Raw genomic sequence first — 24,859 nt, forward strand, 5'->3', positions numbered from 1 at the left:
GAACAGAGCAGAACTTCAAATTAAATAGTTAATCTTCTGTTTTCGTCATTCATTGAACATTTTAGTGTGAATATACATATTTTGCCATGTGTCTGTTGTATTTGTGGCAGTATTTAATAATTTAATTACACTGGCTCATGGTTACTATACGCTTAACCACATATTTCTAAGGTTTGTGTAGTAATTAGGCTGTCATTTTGTGAACACATTTATGACACAGAAAATAAAAACGTTCTGTTGGTTCACCACTGTTTTAGCATTCAACTGAATACATAATACACATTAACGCGTTAACATATATTTGCGAGGCACTACGAAAATGCGTTGTGCGAGTGGGACAGAACGGGGATTGACCAATCAAAATCATCTTTGGATCTGCAAAATTGTAAAGTGTAACAGAGTTGATTATATTTGACTTTAATGTAATCCCCCTTAATATATAAAGCATTAAGTGGACATTTGTGGTGGTAGTAATAATTTAGCCATGCGTATGGTTCATTTTTTAAACAATCTTTATTTAGCAATACATCAAATACAATACATCCATCCATTTTCTACCGCTTATCCGAGGTTGGATCGTGGGGGCAGTAGCTTTAGCAGGGATGCCCAGACTTCCCTCTCCCCAGCCACTTCCTCCAGCTCTTCCGGGGGGATCACGAGGCGTTCCCAGGCCAGCCGAAGGATGTAGTCTCTCCAGCGTGTCCTGGGTCGTCCCCGTGGTCAGATAGTGAAATATACAGCGAAATACGTAAATAGGTAAAATGCATGCTCTATTGGGTTAAGGTACGGTGATTGACTTGGCCAGTCAAAGACCTTCCACTTCTTCCCCCCCGATGAAGACCTTTGTTGTGTCGGCTTCTCCCGATTAGTTTGGATACATTTTTCTTTCAATTGGCAGACAAAATGGCTTTGAATACACCATACTATATATATGGGTTAAAGCTAGGCTTTACACAATCAGGAGTTTTGCAGCCAATCACCAATCAGCGAGTTAAAAAATCCGATCACAAGATGGAGCAATATGTATTTAAATGATTTGTTCATTTACTGTATATACTTGTGTAGTGTATACTGAGTATCTTCCAAAATATTCTTGTCAGGTCATGTATTCTAATCAGTCAGGTCAAACCAACATTACATGACCGAAATAATGGATGCCAACTTACTGTAATTACATTATTGTAATTAAATTACTTCACACACACCGAAACTTTTGAGGATGATTCGACATAACACCGGCATGTTTACATACAACCGCGTTCCTGGCCACCAAACATTTAGTTGCCTGCTTGCGAGCCGTATAGTATTAAATGTACATGAAAATACTTCAAGCAATCCTTGAACGAACGTCTTCTCCCGAGCACCACTGACCACCACCATATGTTTTTCCCCATTTTGTTCTTTTTTGACCAACACAATACACGCGCGATCGATTGCTGTCGTCGTGGCCATGGTAACGAGTGTATCCGGTCATGTTTGATTTGACAAGATAAAGCCCAGTGTTCGTAAAAGACGGGATGCACGGGATGTATCGGACTACAAGATTTTATTGAAGTACTCTGACATAGTGAAAGACCAAATTTGTCGTGTTGTCTGATCCAGGCATTAGGTGTTGTCTGTCTCAGACGTGTTGTCTGTCCCACACCGCCGCTGTTTTTTTTGTTTTTTTTTAAATAACTATTGGCAGTCGTCAAAAGACATGCGACAAGGCTAAAAATAAACCAGCTTTTGGATTCAAATATACTGTACACCATAGGTGTCAAACTCAAGGCCCGGGGGCCAGATGCGTCACCATTTGTTGGATGACCAAAAATAGGGCTAGCCTCTCCACTAAAAATAAATTATTATTATTACTATTGCACGAGCTAAATTAATTACAAATTACATTAATAATAATTATTATTATTAGTATTATTTCCTGAACATTGGGCTAAATATTATTATTATATATGAATATAATTACAAATACATACATAAATTATTATTATTAATAATATTTATTATTATAGCGGCATGTTGGACAACTGGTTGGCACATCTGCCTCACAGTTCTGAGGACCCTGGTTCAAATCCAGCCCCGCCTGTGTGGAGTTTGTATGTTCTGCCTGCGTGGGTTTTCTCCGGGTACTCCGGTTTCCTCCCACATCCCAAAAACATGCATGGTAAGTTAATTGAAGTCTCTAAATCGCCCGTAGGTATGAATGTGATTTTAAATAGTTGTTTTGTTTATATGTGCCCTGCGATTGGCTAGCGGCCAGTTCTGAGTATACCCCGCTTCTCGCCCGAAAATAGCTGGGATAGGTTCCAGCACGCCTGCGACCCTCGTGAGGATAAGCGGTATGGAAGATTAATGAATATTATTATTATTGTTATTATCATCAATTTTCCATACCGCTTATCCTCATGAGGGCCGTGGGTGTGTTTGAGCCTATCCCAGCTGACTGTGGGTGAGAGGCAGAGGATAAACCCTGAGCTGGTTGCCAGCCAATCACAGGGCTATTATTATTATTATTATTATAAATGATTATTATTATTATATTTATTCAATACATTATACAAGTCTGGTTTATTGTCAGAAAAGCTCAGACCTTTTCCAACAGGATGAATACAACATGAGTATTTCATCTCAGAGGAAAGGAAAATTAAAAACATGCTGGCTAGTCTCGAGCTCCATTAAAAGAAGAAATAAGTGGTTCATAAGGTCATCTTTTGATTTGAGGGGATCCTAAGACGTTCCCAGGCAAGCCGAGAGACGTAGTCTCTCCAGCGTGTCCTGGGTCGTCCCCGGGGCCTCCTCCCGGTGGGACGTGCCCGAAACACCTCACCAGGGAGGCGTCCGGGAGGCATCCGAATCAGATGCCCTAGCCACCTCATCTGGCTCCTCTTGATGTGGAGGAGCAGCAACTCTACTCTGAGCCCCTCTCGGATGACCAAGCTTCTCACCCTTTCTCTAAGGGAGAGCCCGGACACCCTGCGGAGGAAACTCATTTCGGCCGCTTGTATCCGGGATCTTGTTCTTTCAGTCACGACCCACAGCTCGTGACCATAGGTGAGGGTCGGAACGTAGATCGACCGGTAAATCGAGAGCTTCGCCTTTCGGCTTAGCTCCTTCTTTACCACAACGGACCGATACAAAGTCCGCAACACTGCAGACGCTGCACCAATCCACCTGTCGATCTTCCGTTCCATTCTTCCCTCACTCGTGAACAAGACCCCAAGATATTTGAACTCCTCCACTTGGGGCAGGATCTCATCCCCGACCTGGGGAGGGCACTCCACCCTTTTCCGACTGAGAACCATGGTCTCAGATTTAGAAGTGCTGATTCTCAACCCACCCGCTTCACACTTGGCTGTGAACCACTACAGTGAGAGTTGGAGATCACGGCCTCATGAAGCCAACAGAACCACATCATCTGCAAAAAGCAGAGATGCAATACTGAGGCCACCAAACCGGACCCACTCTACGCCTCGGCTGCACCGGCCTCGGCTGCACCGAACTCTGACATCGGTCGTACAGGCACCGAACAGCCCGTATCAGGAGGATTGGTACCCCATACTCCCGAAGCACCCCCCACACACACAGGACTCCCTGAGGGACACGGTCGAACGCCTTCACCAAGTCCACAAAACACATGTAGACTGTTTGGGAGTTCGCACCCTCGAGGACCCTGCCGAGGGTGAAGAGCTGGTCCATTCTTCCACGGCCAGGACTGCTCCTCCTGAATTCAGGACTGCTCCTGGTGCCAAGTGCACGTAAGGACACCCTTACCCAGTGACGTGTGGTTAGGGGAGGCAAGTGAGGCAGAGGCGCACTGCCCCCTGGTGGTCTTTGCTTTCCACTGCATGTGAATAGTAAAAACATTTTTTTTTAAAAATAAATAAATAAATAAAATACACCTTATGATTACATTAAATTGTTCCATTTTTGTTCTATGGTCTGTGCTTTACATTGATTTTCTTTTTAAATCCAATAATTTAAGTTAATAAGTAAATAAGTTGTTTATAAGGTCACTTTTTGATTTGAGTAATTGACGACACTGTTGTAAATGTTGCAATACCCATGATTTCTATTACTATAATGTTGCATGTCTGAGGCATTAGATGGCAGTGTGAGCTAAATAATGGAGTTCTGAACCACTCACGTGATTAAAGGAAACAAGACTGTTTGGAAGAAGGAATCATTAAATGGGAGTGAAGTGTGATGAAAACTTTGAGATGTATAAATAAAATAAATTGGGTCATTTTGACTCAAACAATAAACGTTGTATTTGATCTTGTTTTGTATTTACACAGTTACTATAACACATTGATTTTCAACACAAACTACACATTCATTCATTCATCAACCGTTCTGCTTATCCTCATTCGGGTCGCGGGCGTGCTGGAGCCTATCCCAGCAATCTTCGGGCGAGAGACGGAGTACACCCTGAACTGGTAGAAGCAAACAACCATTCGCACTCACATTCACAATGGGCACAAATGGGCAATTCAGAGTATTCAATTAACGTACCCTGCATGTCTGTGGGATATGTGGCCACCGGCCATGTCTGTGGAATACAGAGCCACCGGAGAAAACCCACGCAAGCACGGGGAGAACATGCAAACTCCACACAGGCGGGGCCGGGATTTGAAACCCGGTTCCCAGAACTGTGAGGCAGATGTGCTAACCAGTCGGTCACCGCGCCGCCCTACACTTTCAAACGAGTATAATTAGAATTAGTTTTGACTAGAAATAAAACATTCATGGTTAGATGTTGAGTTTTTTTTTTTTTTTTTAACTACGTATGAACACGACCTATTGGCATAAGATACTTCACGGATACATTTTATATCGTGTCAGATGCAGTGGGCAAAAGGTCTTTGCTATTCAGATAGCTAACGATAGCTCCAAGTGCCTAATTCGCTTTAGCTAATAGCTATGCAGTACGCACATTACAGTCAGTGCCGACACAAAACATAAAGGAGGCAAAGCATCGCAGTGTGGTCAGATGTCATTTCATTGATGAGATTGGTTATAAATCAAGCATTACCTGCTCATTAGCGTTAACACAGTGTGTAGCAGTTCTGATCATAGATATGAAACTACACACACCGACGTGCATCCGTGGCGGCCATGTTGGGAAGGTTGAGTTCCCTTCAAAGGCAACGCATGGAAATTAAGTCACAACTTGCTCATTTCGCGACCGATTTTCATGAGGCTTACTTTTTTGAGCTATCGTCACATAAAATGTTTCTAACATGAATAAATAAATAAAAACAATTCCCAGAATTATTTTGACGAAATCATAGGGTGGACTCAATAAGGCTGGCCTCGCCACTGTTGCTCCCTCATTGCTCCCTCATAAATGCTGCTTCCTGGACTTTGGGCTACCATACTAAAATAGGTCACGTGGTTGGGTTGCTATGCAACGAGCAGATTTGTTTGTAAACAGACCCAGCAATGTCGTCCAGTTTCTCAGCAAACCAGGTAAATATTGACACTTAAAAAATTCGTGATTCTTACATGAATTCTCACATCAATGTAACCTTTGTTTTGATCCTCAGTACGACGGTGCCTTCAAGCCCCAGAGGCTGCAGAACTGGTGTCAGCCGAAGCAATATAACAAGGTCGCTAGCGTTACAAAAGCAGTGTTTTATTATCTTGGCAGTTCCAAAAGTAGTCGCGCGGTTATCATCTGCAGTAGGGGTGTCCAAACTCTTTCATCTAAGGGCCGAATATAGAAAATCGAAGGATACTAGGACCATATACTCTTCACCTTTAACACATAAAAAAAAATCCATCAGTGTAGGTAAAGATATGCTCAGCTATTATAAATTGTTACTTGCTGTGTGTGTGTGTAAATATATTCACACGCACACACACACACACACACACGCACACACACGAGGGGCAGTGAATTAGTAATGAGCACAATTTAATTGAACCCACTGATAATTCAGTTTTGTGTTGTTTATAGTTTAAATAATTGTTTGAAGGTTTATTTTAAAAATGTGTTTATTTCAGTCTGTCCTCTTCCTGTCAGCCATTTTAGAAATGACATCATTGTTGATGGCAAAATCAGAGAGCTGTGATTGAATGTATTGCTTTAGAAGGGGGCCCATCACTAAACATTTTCAAAAGGTTGACAAAATGTGTATGATGTTGTAGCGGTGTCCAACAAATCTTTGTCACATCTGAGTTATGACTTCCCTCTGAGGGCCGTTATGACTGTGAACCCATATAAATTAATTACCACCTCATATACACAACAAATTGATGAATAACTAGTTTTGAATTTAGAAGCCTATAAAAACACTATTTTCAACTATTATTACATTTCTTCGTCATTTAAGAAGAGGATTATAAACAAAAACGTTATTACAAGTTTAGACAATTTGGAATTTTGACATTTTTACAAGGAACATGAACTCGACGTACATGATATGCTTTTGCGTGCCACTCAAAATGGTCCACTCCCCCAGTTTGACACTTGTGGGTTAGGGTTACGTCATCAATGTTGACACTCGATGGTGACGTCAACGATCTTCTCATCGACCCTAACACTATTCCCAGCATTTACCGCTGAAGATAGATAGTCTGCCGGTCCTTTGCTTGTCACGGGTCACTCAAAACACGCTCTTGTACTTCGTCTTAGATCCTGGTCACCCACTTTTTGACTGTGCTGTAGCCTATTGCAGCTTCCCCATACACATTTTGCAACCTTTTGAAAATGTTTCGTGGTAGTTCCCCTTCCAAAGCAGGGGCAAGTCTAGGTCGAGTATGTTGGGTGGGCAGAGCCCATGACCTAATTTCTGAAAATACCCTTTTGAAATTTGATCAAACTATTTAGACCTTGAAAAAAGACCATTAAGTGGATGACCCAAAATAGGGTTAGGCTCGCCACTAATAGATAAGAAGAATAATAATAATTTATTATAATAATAATAATAATGTATTATTATCATCATCTATTTATGTATTCAATACATTATAAAAGTCTGTTTTATTGTCAGAAAAGCACAGACCTTTTGTAACAGTACGAATACAATGAGAATTTCATCTTGGAGGAAAGGGAAATTTAAAACATTTTGGCTCGTCTCAAGCTCTATTAAAGAAGAAATAGGTTGTTGATAAGGTCACCTTTTGATTTGAGTCGTAGACAACACTGTTGGAAATGTAGTATATACAGTATAACAACTACACAAAAAAAGAAAATAAGTTTCTCACCAGCACCTGGCGGACTTCTTGTTCATAAATTGCGTACGTCCAGCTATTGAATTGCAGACATTTGCAATGTTGCCCTTGTGGAAAGTTGGATGTTCCCTTCAAAGACAATGGGTGGACTTTGAAAGTAAGTCATAACTTGTTAATTTCTCAACCGTCCTTCCCAAGGTTAACTTTTTTTGTCAATGCCAAACCGTGTGCTACAATCACAGACACCCCCCCCCCCCAAAAAAAAAAAAAAATTAAAAAATTAAAATTTATTTTTCAAATTAATTTGAGAACAAATTCACTGAGTGATCTAAGGGAAGTTTGGGGTTGGCTTGACCTCACCACTGTTCCACAGCAAGAAATTAAATCACAGCTCTCTTTTTGATGAATATTCAACAATGACCTCATTTCCAAAAAGGCTGACAGCAAGAGGAGAAGCTTAAACAAAACTTTTTTAAAAAATATAGATAGTTATAATTTTATTCTTTTAAACTGCTACGATGAAGCAAACGATGAATGATTTTTCAGGATTTTGAGGTGGCCAGCGGCCCACTATAGTAGATCAGCTCCTGTACTGAGATGGAGCAGAATCATGTCCACATTCGCTCAACAAAACTCAACTTTATTTATAGAGCACTTTAAAAAAACAAATGCACCTGAAACTTTTAAGAAAAATCAAAACTTAAAACATATTTTAGGTGGAAAACAAGAAAGTAAGACATGAAAACGATCTTCTGTTCTCCTGCCTTAAGACTCATTTTAGAAGGTAATTCATACAAGCTGCATCAATTGTTAATTTTAGTAGATTTTGGGCTGCTAAAAAACACAATGGCCCACAGCCGTAGTTTGGACACCTCAGGTGTAATGTGTGCGTGTTTGTAGGTATCCAGAGCTCTGAGTGGCAGCACCATGTTTGTTGCAGATAACAGAGGACATCTCCTCCCTGGAATGGGAAAGGTAAACCCTTAAACACCTGCATCATTTTTTTTTTTCTGAAAAATGGGCAGTGTGCTTCTGCAACATCATTACTTCCTGTGGGATTGTGTGTCATGTACCAGAGAGGCAGCGCTTGGCCTAACTTTAAAGGGACATGGGATCTACCTGCTCGTATACCAGCGCAGAGAATCAACCCCACTAGTCGCTCTGTGGAGGGTCTCAAAAGACTCAAGGCCTGGGGCTTGGACCCTCAACACACAGGCAACTCTGAGCCACAAAGTGGCAGGAGAAACACTGATGCATTACAGGATGCCGGCAAGCAGGTAAGGCCCACTGTGTTGACAGCACGTGACACACGAGCACGCCCGCCCCGCCCCGCCCCGCCCCCCGACCACACACACACACACACACACACACACACACACACACACACACACACACACACACACACACACACACACACAAACTGTACGTGTTCTTCTTTCACTGTCCTTATAGATCATAAAATAAACTATAATAACATTGACTGGCACAACCTTTGAGTGTAATTTCAATCTGAGTTTGAAGCTGTATAGAGCGAACAGCGCTTTGAAAGAAGTAGAAAATAACTTTAAAGTCTTTCCCTATACAAGAATCTGTGCTAAATGTACTTTTGCATGTGCAAATACATCCATCCATCCATTTTCCATACGGCTTGTCCTACTAGGGTCGCGGCCGTGCTGGAGCCTATCCCAGCTAACTTCGGGCGAGAAGCGAGGTAAACCCTGAACTGATCGCTAGCCAATCGCAGGGCACAAATAAACAACCAACCATTCGCACTCACATTCACACCTACAGGCAATTTAGAGTCTTCAATGAAGCTACCATGCATGTTTTTGGAATGTGGGAGAAATCCCATGCAGGCACGGGGAGAACATGCAAACTCCACACTGATGAGGCTGGATTTGAACCCGCGTCCTCAGAACAGTGAGGCAAATGTGCTAACCAGTCTGCCGGTATCGATAGTATCAATATTTGGATCTGCCACAGTGCTGCATATTTTGGTGTCAATCCGATACAAAGGTAAATTCAGGGCCAGTATCGCTGATACCTATACTTTTCAATAATTATGGTATATCCATCCATCCATCCATTTTCTGAGCCGCTTCTCCTCACTAGGGTCGCGGGCAGGGGGAGAAAATGCAAACTCCACACAGGCGGGGCCGGGGATTGAACCCCGCTCCTCAGAACTGTAAGGCTGACGCTCTAACCAGTAGGCCACCGTGCCACTAATTATGGGATATGCATCATGGAATTGCTAAATCTCAATTAAATTTTCATGACGAAGTGTTTTTGTGATGTTGCCTTTTTTATTACTAATTAGTTAAAACACAGGACAGAATAAGGACACATTGGTGAATAGGAAATTATTGTCAAAATATCATTTTTTAAATTTCTTTGGGGTTTTGTTTTGCATGATTTTTAGTGTGGTTTTATACTGTACATTTATGGTTTTATCATTGTATCTTATAGCCTTTTTACATATTGTACAGATTGCCGTTGTGTCATTTTGCGCCTGAAAATATTGCCACACGGCGCTCCGCTTCCTCTCTGCCATTGTTCTGCTCCATATCTCTGTGAATGCATGCATTGTGTGTGTGCTGTTGGGTGGGCGGACCCGAGTCGGTGACTTGCTTACTTGTTTGCTTTGCGCAGCGAAGTCCCGTGACAGCACAACATCGAAACACAAGTGGGGGGAGGAGGATCAATGTGCGTCTGCTCTGCACTAAGACATAAGTGGCAAGTCTGTTTGACGAAAGCAAAGCAGTGCACACAAGATGAAACTGTAACTACTGTATCAATATTTTCACGCTAGTATTGGCTCGATATTGACTTGGTATCGATGCGATCAATATTTGGATCGATCAATGTCAATGTCATTGACTTATGCCACCAATTAGGGTATGCGATTGACAGATGACCAGTCCATGGTGTGCCCTGCCTCTCGCCCAGGGACCCGTGACCTTAATGAGGATGAGGGTATAGTCAATGGATGGATGAATGGATCTATAGGTCTAGCAAAAGAGGCAATGATTCTAACATTTCAGGCACTCACTGAGCATCACAAGCCGTGAGAGAATATTGTCCAAAAGGTTCCCCCCGTGGACAGTAATGGCTTTCCTCAGCTCTACAACGTCGGTTTCTTTAGACTACATGCGGTTGTCTACAACCCTAAATTTTCTTGAGTTGGACTCATTATAATGCTTTTTCAAATATGTACTCTCACCATAATTTCAGAACACTAGGGGTGTACAGCAGGATGGTGCCGTCTCAGCCTCCTTGCCCCCATCTGTAGCAGAAGTCCGGCCAGCGTCTCACAGCCGCCCCATTTCTGCAGACCGCAGAACTGGCAACCAGAACCAGGACACGCAGACAGCTGAGGTATCATCTGTCAGTCTGCCTGCCGAGGACAGACAAAATGCTGGCGATACCGTGACGAGCAGGCCGGAGAGCCAGAGAGCAATGTCAGCTTTGAAGCCCATGACACGAGAAGGGGAAACCGCAAGGCATAATACTAGTCCTGTTTCAGCCCTTTACCCCCAAATGAATTAAAAAAAAAAAAAAAGTATATGCATATTTCACATCCATCCATCCATTTTCTTTACCGCTTCTCCTCACTAGGGTCACGGGCTGCTGGAGCCCATCCCAGCTATCTTCAGCCGGGAGGCGGGGTACACCCTGAATCGGTCGCCAGCCAATTGCAGGGCACATAGACAATTTTCCCCTTTAACTAAATTGGGATGATTGTACTGATAGACCAGATCAAACTACTACTATATAAATTTGATTTTTTTTATTTTGATTTTTCAAACGGTCTTTTCAATGTACCTCTCTGGTCTGTCAACTTAACACCTCTCCATTTAGAATGCCTTTAAGAATTCTTTAGTCATCAAATTTTGTCAAAGTATTGTCAGAACAAAACAGGCGCAATGTTTTACATGGCAATTTAGTAACTCCTATTTATGTGTTTCCAAATTAAATGATAAAAAATTACATTTTCTTTCACACCCAACAAAAATTAGACAAGACGAGCACAACTGTATGGCCAGTGCAGTATGATCATGTTAAATATGATCTACATCTGTAAAAGGAAAAATAAAGCTCACTTTGCAAGGCCGTCAAGAGTTGACATACTTGTGTGTTGGGGAACAATAAATCCATTTTGAGAATTTTGAGGAAAAACACCAAATAATTCCGTGAGCACAGATTGGATATCACCCCATGATTTGTGACTCAACTCAATAAAACCTCATGAAGCCCGTGAGTCACCACATCCTCACCCCCTCCACATCAACAACAAGTTTAGGAATTATGACTGAGTGACAATAAAGCAAATACACTACATGAAGTTTTACTCCAGATATTAACTTCTACTAAATTGATACAATATGTTGGCGATAGCAATTTATAACTTGGTTTGAAAATGAGCTTTTGTCATCATTAAAACCATGCACACTAGTGGTGCAATGGCTCACAAAATCCACAGTTGAGTTCGAATCTGAGTTTTGTGGTCACGGTTTTTGGTTCGGTATACACTAACTCTTACTCAACAACAACAAAAAATAAATTGTGTCTTGTATAGGTAAAAGGCAACGTACATGTTCACGGCATTATTATTAATTACTATACTTCTTGTCATTTTAATATTATTGGAATTATTTATTAATCTGAACTATACATTTGCTGTTCTATCTATGCCATCAACATATTGTGACAGGCAGAACAATTAAATGTTCTTCCATTGGATGGCAAAAGGTACAATAAACCTATGTATCCACCTGTTGCCATTCATACAACATCCACCTGTTGCCATTCATACAACAGAATAAGTCACGGCTACCTGCAAATATATCAGTTTTGTGTTATAAATGAGCCCAGATTTCACACTAAGTACGAACCCAAATTCCAATGAAGTTGGGATGTTGTATATAACGTAAAAACAGATTTACAAATCCTTTCCAACGTATATACAATTGAACACACTACAAAGTTTATTCAATTAATATATAATATAAAAATGTTCAAACTGATAAACTATTGGGTTTTTTTTCAAATATTCACTCATTCCAAAAAAGCTGGTACAGGGGCACGTTTACCACTGTGTTACATCACCTTTCCTTTTAACAACACTCAATTAGAGCACAAAATGTTGAAGCTTTGTAGGTGCAATTCTTTCCCATTCTTGCTTGATGTACAACTTCAGTTGCTCAACAGTCCGGGGTCTCCGTTGTCATATTTTGCACTTCACAATGCGCCTGCACACATTTTCAATGGGAGACAGGCCTGGACTGCTGGCAGGACAGTCTCGTACTCGCACTCTTTTACTACAAAGCCAGGCTGTCGTAACATGTGCAGAATGTGTCTTGTCATTGTCTTGCTGACGTCTCTGAGAAAGACGTTACTTGGATGGCAGCATATGTTGCTCCAAAACCGGTATGTCCAGTGGGTATGGAAAGTATTGAGACTCCCTTAAATTTTTCACTCTTTGCTGTATTGGAGCTATTTGCTAAAATCATTTCAGTTCATTTTTTTCCACATTAATGTACACACAGCACCCCAATATTGACAGAAAAAAAGTTGAAAAAGTGTTGAATTTTTTACAGATTTATTAAAAAAAGAAAACTGAAATATCGCACAGCCATAAATAGTCAGACCCTTTGCTCAGTATTTAGAAGCACCCTTTTGAGCTAATACAGCCATGAGTGAACGTTGGTGGACAGCCGTTTTCAGGTCTCTCCAGAGATGCTCAATTGGGTTTAAGTTAGGACTCTGGCTGGGCTATTCAAGAACAGTCATGGAGTTGTTCTGAAGCCACTACTTCATTATTTTATCTGTATGCTTAGGGTCATGATCTTGTTGGTAGGCGACCCGTCGGTCCAGTCTGAGGTCCTCGTAACTCTGCAGAAGGTTTCCGTCCAGGATATCCCTGTACTTGGCCGCATTCATCTTTCCTTGGATTGCAACCAGTCTCCCTGTCCATGCAGATGAAAAACACCCCCACAGCATGACACTGCCACCACCATGCTTCACTGTTGGGACTGCATTGGACAGGTGATGAGCAGTCTCTGGTTTTCTCCACACATACCGCTTAGAATTAAGGCCAAAAAGTTCTATCTTGGTCTCATCAGACCAGAGAATCTTATTTCTCACCATCTTGGAGTCCTTCAGGTGCTTCAAACTCCATACGGGCTTGCACTGAGGAGAGGCTTCCGTCGAGCCACTCTGCCATACAGCCCCGACTGGTGGAGGGCTGCAGTGATGGTTGACTCTGCATCTCAGGAGCTCAGCCACAGTGATCTTTGGGTTCTTCTTTACCTCTCTCACCAAGGCTCTTCTCCCCCGATTGCTCAGTTTGGCCGGATGGTCCAGCTCGAGGAAGGCTTGTGGTCGTCCCAAACGTCTTCTATTTCAGAATTATGGAGGCCACTGTGCTCTTAGGATTTTTTTTAACCTTGCCCAGATCTGTGCCTTGCCACAATTCTGTCTGAGCTCTTCAGGCAGTTCCTTTGACCTCACGATTCTCATTTGCTCTGACATGCACTGTGAGCTGTAAGGTCTTATAGAGACAGGTGTGTGGCTTTCCTAATCAAGTCCAATCAGTATAATCAAACACAGCTGGACTCCAATGAAGGTGTAGAACCATCTCAAGGATGATCAGAAGAAATGGACAGCACCAGAGTTAAATATGAGTGTCACAGCAAAGGGTCTGAATACTTATGTTTATTTGATATTTCAGTTTTTCTTTTTTCATAAATCTGCAAAAATTTCAACAATTCTGTTTTTTTCTGTCAATATGGTGTGCTGTGTGTACATTAATGAGGGGGGGGGGAAGCTCTTAAATGATTTTAGCAAATGGCTTTAATATAATGAAGAGTGAAACATTTAAGGGGGTCTGAATATTTTCCTTACCCACTGTATATGTGCCCTGCGAGAGACTGGCGACCAGTTCAGTGTGTTGTCTGCCTTTCGCCCGATGTCTGCTGCAATAGACATCCCGCGACCCTGAACAGGATAAGTGGTGTTGGGAATGGATGGATCCTTCTGGTTGCTAAACCATTTTGTCCAATTAGGCACTAAAATGTTGTAGGTATTTAGGTAAAAAATATATCCATCCATTCATTTTCTATAGCGCTTGTCCTCATTAGGCTCGCAGGAGTGCTAGGGCCTATCCCAACTGACTTCAGGCTTCAGACCCTGGACTTGTTGCCAGTTAATCAAAGGTTTAAGATATACATTGTTCTGTAATTTAACAAAACAAAACAAAAAAACATTGAAACATCTTAACATTCGCATTGCAAAAATCTTAACACTTGCAGTGAAACAATTCCACGAAGTGACTTTAAAAATATATTTTATACTGAGCCCAACAATCCCCACAGGGCAACGCACAACATATTATAGCCGTACTAAAATAGACTGAATTTAACAACTAATTGAAATCTATTCCTGAAATTTTACTTCAATTAAAAATGACTATCATTTAGTGTGTGCCATGCACAGAGTTGCTTATTGTACGATCTTTTTCCAACCTGCTGCACCTCGCTTTGATGTTCTCTGGTGCCTCGCCCCCAAGGTGTTGCAAACCATTGATCTACCTTGAGTGGAAACACCGATTCACATAAGTACTTGCTATGGAGGTGAGATGGGTTATGTTGAGATCCTGATTTTCCGAATGATGACCCACTCCTTCTGCCCAGCTGTGACTTGTATCCTCAAACATGAAGAGGCGGAGGTATAGTTTTTGTCCACCTCCTGCATCGCAAACCAACCATTCTCTATGAACCCCAATATATGGAAATCCTTGCAAGTTTTCTTCTCTTTTGTAGTGGTGATCACATTGTGTCCAATTTCCACTTGTGCTGAGGCCAGGATGTCTTTCCCCTCTGACCCAGTCTCTACAGTTATTCCCGTCACCACTCTGGGGTCTGTGAATACCACAGTCAAATAATTGCCTTTCTCTGGAGAGCTGCCCCAGAAGAATCCTTCCCCAGCATCCCAGGCCAGTTTGGGAAAGTGTTTCTTATAGGTAGACATGTCTGAGAAAACCTCAGCTGGAGGATTGGAGTAGACACTCGCCTCAAAGTCCTTGTCTTTTAGTTTGTTATAAGTCCCTTGGAATGAGGAAAAAGTCCCTATGTGCTGGAATAGTGAAGGCTTGAACAGGATGGGCTCCTTCTGAGTCAGAAGCAGTCGAAAGTGAGACATCAACCAGTCGCATGGCATTTCTTGATAGAAGAGGAAGAGAAAACGTGCCAGCAGAGGGAGGTGAGCCGACTGGTAGAGTTTTCCGATGTAGCCAAGGCTGGAGAACTCCAGCATTGCCCAGGTTGTCTTTTTGGCTTCTTGCTCTTCAATGCACTTCTTTATAGTTGTGGGAAAGTTCTTTGCGGAGGACACGTCGTCCTCGAGCTGAAGGTAGTATCTGCTGAGGCCTGAGCTGTAGTGCACAAGGAAAGCATAATCCAGGTTTTGCTTGGAACGGTACGATACTCTTTCTGGAGAATCATTGTAGTTCCTCTTTAGACCTGTAGGGGGGTTAGAGAGACGCTATTTAAAAACAACAGGGAACCTGGATTATTATGAATACAGGAAGTCCTCGATTTACGAACGAGTTCCGTTCCTACGCTGGCGACGTAACACGATTTTCCACGTAAGTCGGATTTCACCGTCGAAATTTACGACGAAATACTTCTGTTACGGGTACTGTCCCACGTGATTGTGACAGCAAACCTCAGTGTGTGTGGGCGTGTGCGTCGATGTGTGGGTGAGGAGGGACTGTCTCAATCCGACTGACTGACGGGAAAGAGGAAGGAGTGTACGCAGGTGCGAGTGTGTACAGTGGCAAGTGTAGTGACAGGGACCGGGGAAGAGTAGCGATTAGCGGAGGACCCGTTGACGTTGAATGTGCAGAGGAGCTAATGAAGCCATTAAAGCAGCAAATCAGTGCGTCATGCCTTTATTGTTGGCGCCACCCAGCTCAGCTGCGCAACGAGAGAAGTGAGTTAACCCCTGCGTCTTCCGACCACGGTCAGGTGACCGTAGTAAGAAAGGTTAACACTTCGTATTAAGAAACTAAAATACATTAAAATAAAAAAATAAGATGCTGTACTTACCATTACTGCTGAGAGTGTGAAAAAAGGAGGGCAAAAAAGGCAAAGATACTCCCGCCGCACAAACACAGACAAGCACTATGCACTAGCTAAGCAGAAACACTATGGTGCTGGGACAAAATGGCGGACGAGGCACGGGCGTCGTAAAGTCAAAACGTCGTAGGTCGAGTGCGTCATAACTCGGGGACTTCCTGTAGGTTGAAAAATATATGCCAGAGTGTATTGTTATATTGCCTTTTTCTATGTGGTTATACAGCGTTTGTGTAGTGTTTTTATTTTATCAATCTGAGATCTCTTTTACACTACTACATGGATTGATGTGAGGGAGCAGGAGGTTAGACTAGGTTTTCCCAAACTTTTTTTTTATCCAAGGCACATACAGTGGATATAAAACGTCTACACACCCTTGTTCAAATTCCACGTTTTTGTGATGTGGAAAAATTAAACCAAAATACATAATTGCTAAACTTTTTCGACCATTAATGTGACCTATCACCTCTTCAACTCAACTGAAAAACTCAATAAAAGTAAATAATTAAATTAATGTGGTTATACTAGAGCCGGCACGGTGGACGACTGGTTAGCACATATGCCTCACAGTTCTGAGGACCGGGGTTCAAATCCCGGCCCCGCCTGTGTGGAGTTTGCATGTTCTCCCCGTGCCTGCGTGGGTTTTCTCCGGGCACTCCGGTTTCCTCCCACATCCCAAAAACATGCATGGTAGGTTGATTGAAGACTCTAAATTGCCCGTAGGTGTGAATGTGAGCACGAATGGTTGTTTGTCTCTATCTGCCCTGCGATTGGCTGGCGACCAGTTCAGAGTGTATGCCGCCTCCCGCCCGAAGATAGCTGGGATGGGCTCCAGCAGCCCGCGACCCTAGTGAGGAGAGGCGGTAAAGAAAATGGATGGATGGATGGTTACACTAGAGTGCTTGACTAAGGATGATTAAGGCCCCAGTTCCAGCTGAAAATAAACAGCCCCAAAGCATGATGTTGCCACCACCATACTTCACTGGTGTGGTTTTTTTGGTGATGAGCAATACTGTGTTGGCGCCAAACAAACAGTACCTTTTGGAATCATGAGCCAAAAAGTACAGACCTTGGTTTCAAAATTTTGCAACACACACACATGAAATATTCCTAATGCAGGTGGAAAAATGTGTTATGGTATGGTCAGATGAAACCAAGGTTGTACTTTTTGGCCAATCTTACAGTAAAGCATGTTAGTGGTAGCATCGTGCTTTGGGTTTGTTTTGTACAGGTTAAAGGTCACATAGGTGGAAAGGCTTTTGTAATGATTTGCAGTCACGTCCTACAGTATATTGGGACATCAACACAATTCTCATCTTTTTGGCTCTAAACACTAGCACAATGGATTTTAAATGAAACGAACATGATGTGCTTTAACTGCAGACATTAAGCTTTAATTTGAGGGTATTTACATCCAAATATGATGAATGGTTTAGAAATTACAACAGTTTGTAATATGTGCCGCCCACTTTTTGCGGGACCAAAAGTAATGGGAAAAATTAACACTCACAATTCAAACTAACTTTTTAATACTTGGTTGCAAATCCTTTGCAGTCAATTACAACCTGAAGTGTGGAACATATTGACCTCAACCGGATCCTGGATTTCATCCCCGATGATGCTCTGCCAGGCCTCTACTGCAACTGTCAGCAAGTGAAATGCATGCTCAATCGGATTCCGGTCAGGTGATTGACTTGGCCATTGCATAACACTTCTTTGCCTCCAAACACTCTTGGGTTGCTTTCACAGTATGCTTCGGGTCATTGTCCATGTGCACTGTGAAAGTCGGCACTGAAGAATGATTTCCCTGGTGAAGGAAAAAACCCTTCACAACAGTTGGCCAGATCAAGATGTAGTGACTCTGACCCAGTTGCCCCCCACCACCTTGATAAACTGCCTTCTTCCAAGCGGCCCTGCTGTGAGACTGCCCCAAGAAGACTCCTCGTGGACACTAAACTAATTAACATCCACCCTCGAAGTCTGTGAATAGGAGCAATTGCTGGACAAGGCAACACCCGTTGGCGTCAAGAGGAACTGCAAAGTCGATCCGGGGGGGGACTCTCATTTGATGTTTAACCAAGGATAAATGTCTGTTTTGATGTTTCACGAACTCTGCATACATTTTCCAAATGTATGCCTTGATTTCTGTGTCAGTGTGTCAACTTTACAAGTGCAATTGTGAGATTTTGAGAATTGTTTGTCTTGATTTGACTCAAAGCAGCATGAAATGTGATTTGAACCATAAGCAGTTGATTTCCCAAAACTAAAGTATAATCAGTCAGTCTGATATGCGTGACCTCTGAGTAAAGAGAGTACCAAGTTGAGGTTATTTTATATTAATATATGATTTGAAACCAATTTTATCAAATTTGCAGACAAGATTCAAGCTGATGGGTGTGGTCATCCCTCTTCGACACACCCCTGGGGTACTTAACCCTGGCGCTCGTAAGTTTCTCTCTTGTGTTTTTCTCTCCTCTGAGTTCTTACATCTTGTCTTGCTGGCAGCTCTCCAGCCTGGCTGGCTTCGGCCACCCCTCCCCCCTTGGCTTTTCTTTGTTCAAGCACACGGCTCAGTAACCGCGAAGGCCGGGATGAGAACAGACTCGGCTTCCCAGCCTATCCATGGGCCACCGCTAGGCGATCAGGCCAGCTGCTACTAAGGTACCAGGTATGCTTCCAGCCAAGCGTGATCTCTCTGAAATTGCCAGCGAGCCACATAAAAGGCAGGAAAAGAGACGGTCATACTCTCCCAAGGAGGCGTGATGAACAACAATTTTTCGTCTTCCGCCTCTTTTGTTTTGTTTCATTTTTGTACATCTTTTTCTTCTGCAACAAAATTTGTCTTGTTGCTTCCTGAGACGCGCCCGGAGAGAGACCACCACCCACCAGCTTGAACCTACGCTCGTGAGTAGACATGGCAAGCTTTTGCCAGACGGTACAATATTAGTGCCTAATAATTCCGAAGAAATTACTAGCTTCAGACAAAATCTCAACTTTGTCTTCTCTCTCGCTCTCTCTCTCTCTCTCTCTCTCTCTCTCTCTCTCTCTCTCTCTCTCATCCGGAATCCACGCGTTAAACGCTCACGTTTTCCACTTTGTCCAACACACAATGTTCTATTTCCCTTTTCGTACGCCTATTTTCCTTCTTTTTATCATTATTAGTGTTATTTTCTTTCTATAGTTAGACCCCTTTGTGTTTCCCTCTAGATCCCTTGTAGATGTCATTAAATATTCTATAAAATTCCACTATTGGTTGTATTTTGTGTGTGTTCTGAGTTTAAGTAAGCCTCTGACATCTAGAACTCAAAATTTCATAGACTGACAAAAATGGTTCTCGTCACTTTCCCTAAATTTTATACGTATAAAAAGTGACATGGTGCCCCTTTACTAGATAAAATAGTTTTATTTTAACGATCAAACTTATAATTACGCTAAACCGTAAGTAACGCAGGCATCACTTCTGGCTTATTCTTTTCTCCTAAATTCCTTAAAAAGAAATTAACCAATATACGCAACAAAGAACACTCTCCAGGAGGTAGGGGGAATGTTAGTCAAAGACAACAATCAAGAGAAGACAACAAAGAATATAATACAAAGGGTTCAAAACAAAATGTAAACCATTAGTGAGCCTTAAAAACACCCCAAAAAGGCCAGATTAGAGTTTGCCAAAAAACATTGAAAAAAAGCCTTTACAGTTCTGGAACAACATCCTATGGACAGATGAGACTAAGATCAACTTGTACCAGAGTGATTGGAAAAGAATAGTATGGAGAAGGAAAAGAATCCAAAACATAGCCCCTCATCAGTGAAGCATGGTGGTGGTAGTGTCACGGCCAGGAGGGCATGGATGGCTGCCAATGGAACTGGTTCTCTTTATTTTTTTGATGATGTGACTGCTGAGAAAAACAGCAGGATGAATTCTGAAGTGTTTCAGGCAATATTATCTGTTTATATTCAGCCAAATGCTCTCATTGGGCGACACTTTACAGTGCAGATGGACAATGACCCGAAGCATACTGTGCATGCCACCATAATTATTAGGCAAACATGTGATTCCACTTCTTTATGCAATGGCCATGTCAAACATCTGACCGAAATCCGATTGAGCATGCATTTCACTTGATGACAAAATTGAAGGTAAAATGCCCCAAGAACAAACAGGAACTGAAGACAGTTGCTGATTTAGATGTAAATACCCTAAAATTAGAATTAAAACTCTTCAGTTAAAGAAAATCATGTTAGTTTAATTTCAATTCCATTTTGCTGGGATTTAGAGCCAAAAAGATGAAAATTCTGTTATGTCCCAATATTTATCCACCTGACTGTATTTTCTTTTCAGAATTTAAAGCCATAGAACTATAATGCGCTCAAGTACGAAAAACATGTTTTGTATGTCTACAATTGATATCTGTGATTGTATTGCGTTGTACAGTCTGAACCAGATAACAGGCCCTTATGAAACAACGAACTATATTAGTTCAGTCTCTAATAATATGTACATTCTATTACCGAAGCAAGATACAAGCTCCAAGCATTCCCCTTTGTCAATGAATTTTTGCAAAATATTTGCGCTTCACCTGCAGTGGGTGGGTACCATTCCTCAGTGACGTGAATGACCAACAGATGACCTTGCTCTAGCGCGGAGGAGAATTCTGATTTGAGCTTGGTCACTGTGGTCTTTCGCCAGCTGACATCAAAATCTGCGAGCAGCACTACAACCACCATGGAGGAGCGCTCTTCATGAGACGACTGGGAGAAGAGGGACACTAACGTGGGGATCAGATAGCTGCCCTTCTTCCTCTTTACTGAAGATAGTCCAATACATAGATACCCTGTTAGGGAGAAGGACATGAATCTTTTTAAATCACATCATACTGAATCGTATTACTAAAATAATGTCGAATAAAATAACATTTTCCATCTGTATTGATTATTCAACAATGAGGTAAGTGGTGGGAGTTACATTTTCATGACACAGCTCAGAGATACATTGGCAAACATTTACCAGTAACGTTGTGATAAAGTCTGTCAGTAACACATTTAAAGTTTACCAGTACCATTTGCTGAAAAGCAGCCCCACCCAATCATCTTCCCACTGCCAAACTTCACTGTTGGTCTGGTGTTTTTAGGGTGATGTGCAGTGCCATTTCTCCTCTGAACGTGGTGTGCATTATGGCATCCAAAGATTTAAATTTTGCTGTCATTAGACAAGACCCATTATTTAACTGGCTTGTCCAAATGTTGTTCAGTACACTTTAAACAAGCTTTGACATGCTTTTTTTTTTCTCAGCAGTGGGGTCTTGCGTGATGAGTGTGCTTACAGGCCATGGCGGTGACTACATTACTCACTGTTCTCCTTGTGACAACAGTACCTGCTAATTCCAGGTCTTTTTGAAGCTCTCCACAGGTGATCCTTGGCTCTTTGACAACTCTTCTGATTATTCTTTGCACTCCTCGTCAGAAATCTTGCGAGGAGCACCTGATCGAGGTCAATTTATGGTGGTATGATTGGCTTTCCACTTACGTATTTGGCCCCAACCGTCCTCACTGGAACGTTCAGAAGCTTAGATATGCGCCTCTAACCAATGGCATTGTTATGTTTTTCAACAAGTACTTTGGGATGATCTTGAGACAGCTCTCTGCTCTTACCCATCATGAGATGTGTCTTGACTCACACCTTGGCAATGAGACCTTTTTGTAGGCCATCAATTGGGACTGAACCATCTGATATTCATTTGCACTGAAAAGGGGCTGGATTGCTGTGTGATTATTGATAGATTTGAGGTGTTGTCTTGGCTTTCCATGCCTTTTTGCAGCTCCCTTCTTCATGTGTTCAACACTTTTTCTCGGTGTCATTTCACATTTTTACAAACAACTTAATTTCTGAGCTGATTTGTTCTACTTTCTTTGAGTGTATGGATTACTTGGGTTGTTCCCAACATCTGGTGAAATTTCCAGCTCAATAGCACCTTTGGAAGTATAATTAGTGAGAAAAATTGGACGTGGACAATTATTTCAGCCGCTGTATAAATATATATGTACACACACACACACACACACACACACACATACTTTCTTACTTCAGCCGCTGTGTGTGTGCGTGTAGATGACCATTCAACAATCTAGCTTTCATCTTATGAGGCGACAAATGCAACACCCACAGAAAAATGGAAATACCTCAAATAAGTTGTACATAACTTCAAACTGGAGTGTGGTAAATGTGATGTGTGAGTGTAAATTGTAGCTAACGTTGCACACCAGTAGGAAACACACCACTTCAGTGGTCTACGTATATACTCTTGTGATAGCTTCGAAGACATTATACAAACTTACTCGATTGAGTGGATGGTACTCCTGCAAGTACTTGATAGGTCACATTGAGAGGCAGGTAGTCTCCCTGTTCCACCCATGACTCCATACTGACCATCCTTTCTCCCTTCCATGTTAAGTTCACTGATGCTGGCTCCTCTAACTTTTCCTGACAAAGAAAGATTGCATTCATTTATTACCAACTTTCAACACACTTTGTTACCATCTGAGCAGGTTATCTTCTGTGTGTTTGTGTGAGAGAGAGAGACAGAGAGAGAGGGTACTCACAGTGTTGACTGAATGTCGAACAAAGTAGAAGCCCCCCGCAAGGAGCAGCAATAGCAGCACTGCATGTTTCTTCTTTGAATGACGTCGCATTTCCTGTAGTATACCTACAAACACGCACGTGTACAGACACACAAAACAGTCATTGTGCAAATGTGGAACAAGGTCAGCACAACAGCTAAAATGAATATTTCAGCGCACTCAAGGGCAGGAACAGACCAGATTGTTCACAAGCCCAAACCACTAAAATTATGCAGGATAGGCTATCCTAGCCGACTGTAGGCGAGGTGCACCCCGGAATGGTCGCCAGTCCATTGCAGGGCACATACAGTGGGTACGGAAAGTTTTCAGACCCCCTTAAATGTTTCACTCTTTGTTATATTGCAGCCATTTGTTAAAATGATTTAAGTTCATTTTTTCCCCTCATTAATGTACACACAATACACAATAATATTGACAGGAAAAAACGTAATTGTTGAAATTTTGCTGATTTATTAAAAAAGAAAAACTGAAATATCACACAGCCATAAGTGTGGCCTACAAAGTGGAAAAGTGCAATTATAGCCATGGAAACAGGAATATAATTTATGAAAGCATAAGAAGCTGGCACTAACTGTCCTGCCTGTTCAGTACAATACGCTTCCGTTGACCTCAATAATAATGAAGAATGACGCGGCAAAGTAAATTGTGTTGCTGAAGAGACCGACTTCCCAGGCATACAGAGAAATCCTGCCACTCCAATTGTCTGCCAAGTGTCATCAAAGTTAAGGGTGAGTACAAAATGTGTTGTTTTGTAAGTTAATTCAAGACAAATTCTGATCCAAAGCATACCACATCAGTCTCAGTTGTATTTTTACCAGAGCGGTTTAAGTTATTTATACACTTGTATGACAGTTAAAAATCAAGTCTTTCAGGAAGTGTTCTTGACACCTACGACACACATTATTGGTGGGTGAGTAATTTCCTTTTATTTTTGTTAGCATTTAAAAAAAATACACTTGTATGGTTGTTGCAAAATGTTTAAATGTTTTTATTGTTTTTTTCCATTTCCACTATTTGTTATGGGGAGAAAATGTTAATAAATGTAAACACCTTGAAGGATAACCAGCATCCCAAATTCATTTTGTTTGGTTTCAGGGTCACTATTTACATTTGACTGTGTTTTATTGTAATCTATCCAATTCTATTACGAGTAACACATAATTATAAATTCAAAGAAGAACGATTTTAGCTCTTTTTTTTTTAGATTTGTTCATGTGTAATACAGTTTGGAATATTGAGACGCTGTTGTGAAAACTGCTTTCTTTGTAGTTGGAAATCTTGCAATCGGTTAAGGATGTGTATAAACGGAGAAAAAACACTGAGACTGATAAAACCAAGTCTTAACCCCTAAAAGTGCTACACACACACACACACACACATATATATATATATATATATATATATATATATACGCACATACACGTGAAAACCTTCAAACGCAAAGGCAATTCAAACAACATGCGTCATCAGAAGTTTAGGAATAAAATACATACGAGACAGTAGCGTAAAGTTTCATTACCCTTCCTTATGATAGTAGCCAATGACCCCACCCCCAAAAATAAAAATAAAAGCGTTGCTAAAATCCAAGAAGTGTACAGTCACTTGTGTCATCAACTGGCGTTCCGCGCTTCGAGTCGTTCGCTGACAGTGGGAACTGGAGGAAGACATCAAGGCTACATCCTCACCGCCGCGGAACATGGAACCACTGACACCCACTCGGGATCGCAGTGGGACTGCCCTCGATGACACGCCGTGTGACGTCACGATACACTCAGAAGCGCCCGAAAGCTTTTCACGCTTCTTTTAATTACGATATAGTTAATTTGACGGATTTATTTTAAACCAGTTCCAGTGTCTGGAAAAAGTAAGCATACCCCCGTCAACTGTTTTACATTTTGTGATCTTACAAACACTAA

General features: G+C 41.8%; 2 protein-coding genes across 4 annotated transcripts; one reads left to right on the forward strand and one right to left on the reverse strand.

Moving 5' to 3' along the window:
• Positions 1 to 5,394: 5,394 nt before the first annotated feature.
• On the forward strand, positions 5,395 to 17,902 carry cfap126 (cilia and flagella associated protein 126). 2 transcript variants are annotated; one of them, XM_061687854.1, is made up of 6 exons: positions 5,395 to 5,466; positions 5,544 to 5,606; positions 8,074 to 8,148; positions 8,250 to 8,450; positions 10,405 to 10,548; positions 17,862 to 17,902. In XM_061687854.1, the coding sequence occupies exons 1-6, from the start codon at positions 5,440 to 5,442 to the stop codon at positions 17,874 to 17,876; spliced, it is 525 nt and encodes a 174-aa protein (XP_061543838.1). In that variant the 5' UTR covers positions 5,395 to 5,439; the 3' UTR covers positions 17,877 to 17,902. The 2 variants fall into 2 exon arrangements, with proteins under 2 accessions (XP_061543838.1, XP_061543828.1); XM_061687844.1 differs by lacking the exon at positions 17,862 to 17,902 and having other exon boundaries at positions 10,405 to 11,311.
• LOC133408685 (alpha-1,3-mannosyl-glycoprotein 4-beta-N-acetylglucosaminyltransferase C-like) lies at positions 12,136 to 24,644 on the reverse strand. 2 transcript variants are annotated; one of them, XM_061687825.1, is made up of 5 exons: positions 24,463 to 24,644; positions 22,905 to 23,008; positions 22,641 to 22,785; positions 20,885 to 21,139; positions 12,136 to 15,692 (listed from the first exon to the last, which is right to left on the reverse strand). In XM_061687825.1, the coding sequence occupies exons 2-5, from the start codon at positions 22,992 to 22,994 to the stop codon at positions 14,815 to 14,817; spliced, it is 1,368 nt and encodes a 455-aa protein (XP_061543809.1). In that variant the 5' UTR covers positions 22,995 to 23,008; positions 24,463 to 24,644; the 3' UTR covers positions 12,136 to 14,814. The 2 variants fall into 2 exon arrangements, with proteins under 2 accessions (XP_061543809.1, XP_061543816.1); XM_061687832.1 differs by having other exon boundaries at positions 24,437 to 24,644.
• Positions 24,645 to 24,859: the final 215 nt, after the last annotated feature.

Source organism: Phycodurus eques, chromosome 1 (genome assembly GCF_024500275.1).
Source record: "Phycodurus eques isolate BA_2022a chromosome 1, UOR_Pequ_1.1, whole genome shotgun sequence".
NCBI classification, from domain to species: Eukaryota; Metazoa; Chordata; class Actinopteri; order Syngnathiformes; family Syngnathidae; genus Phycodurus; species Phycodurus eques.

What these genes read in the sequence shown, in the direction of transcription:
- cfap126 (XM_061687844.1), top strand. Translation starts at nt 5,440, where the DNA reads ATGTCGTCCAGTTTCTCAGCAAACCAG. An exon ending in AGCCGAAGCAATATAACAAG is followed by an intron (nt 5,607 to 8,073) that starts GTCGCTAGCGTT and finishes GCGTGTTTGTAG; the next exon opens with GTATCCAGAGCTCTGAGTGG. An exon ending in TCCTCCCTGGAATGGGAAAG is followed by an intron (nt 8,149 to 8,249) that starts GTAAACCCTTAA and finishes GTCATGTACCAG; the next exon opens with AGAGGCAGCGCTTGGCCTAA.
- LOC133408685 (XM_061687825.1), bottom strand. Translation starts at nt 22,994, where the DNA reads ATGCGACGTCATTCAAAGAAGAAACATGCAGTGCTGCTATTGCTGCTC. An exon ending in TTCGACATTCAGTCAACACT is followed by an intron (nt 22,786 to 22,904) that starts GTGAGTACCCTC and finishes TTTCTTTGTCAG; the next exon opens with GAAAAGTTAGAGGAGCCAGC. An exon ending in AGTACCATCCACTCAATCGA is followed by an intron (nt 21,140 to 22,640) that starts GTAAGTTTGTAT and finishes TCTCCCTAACAG; the next exon opens with GGTATCTATGTATTGGACTA.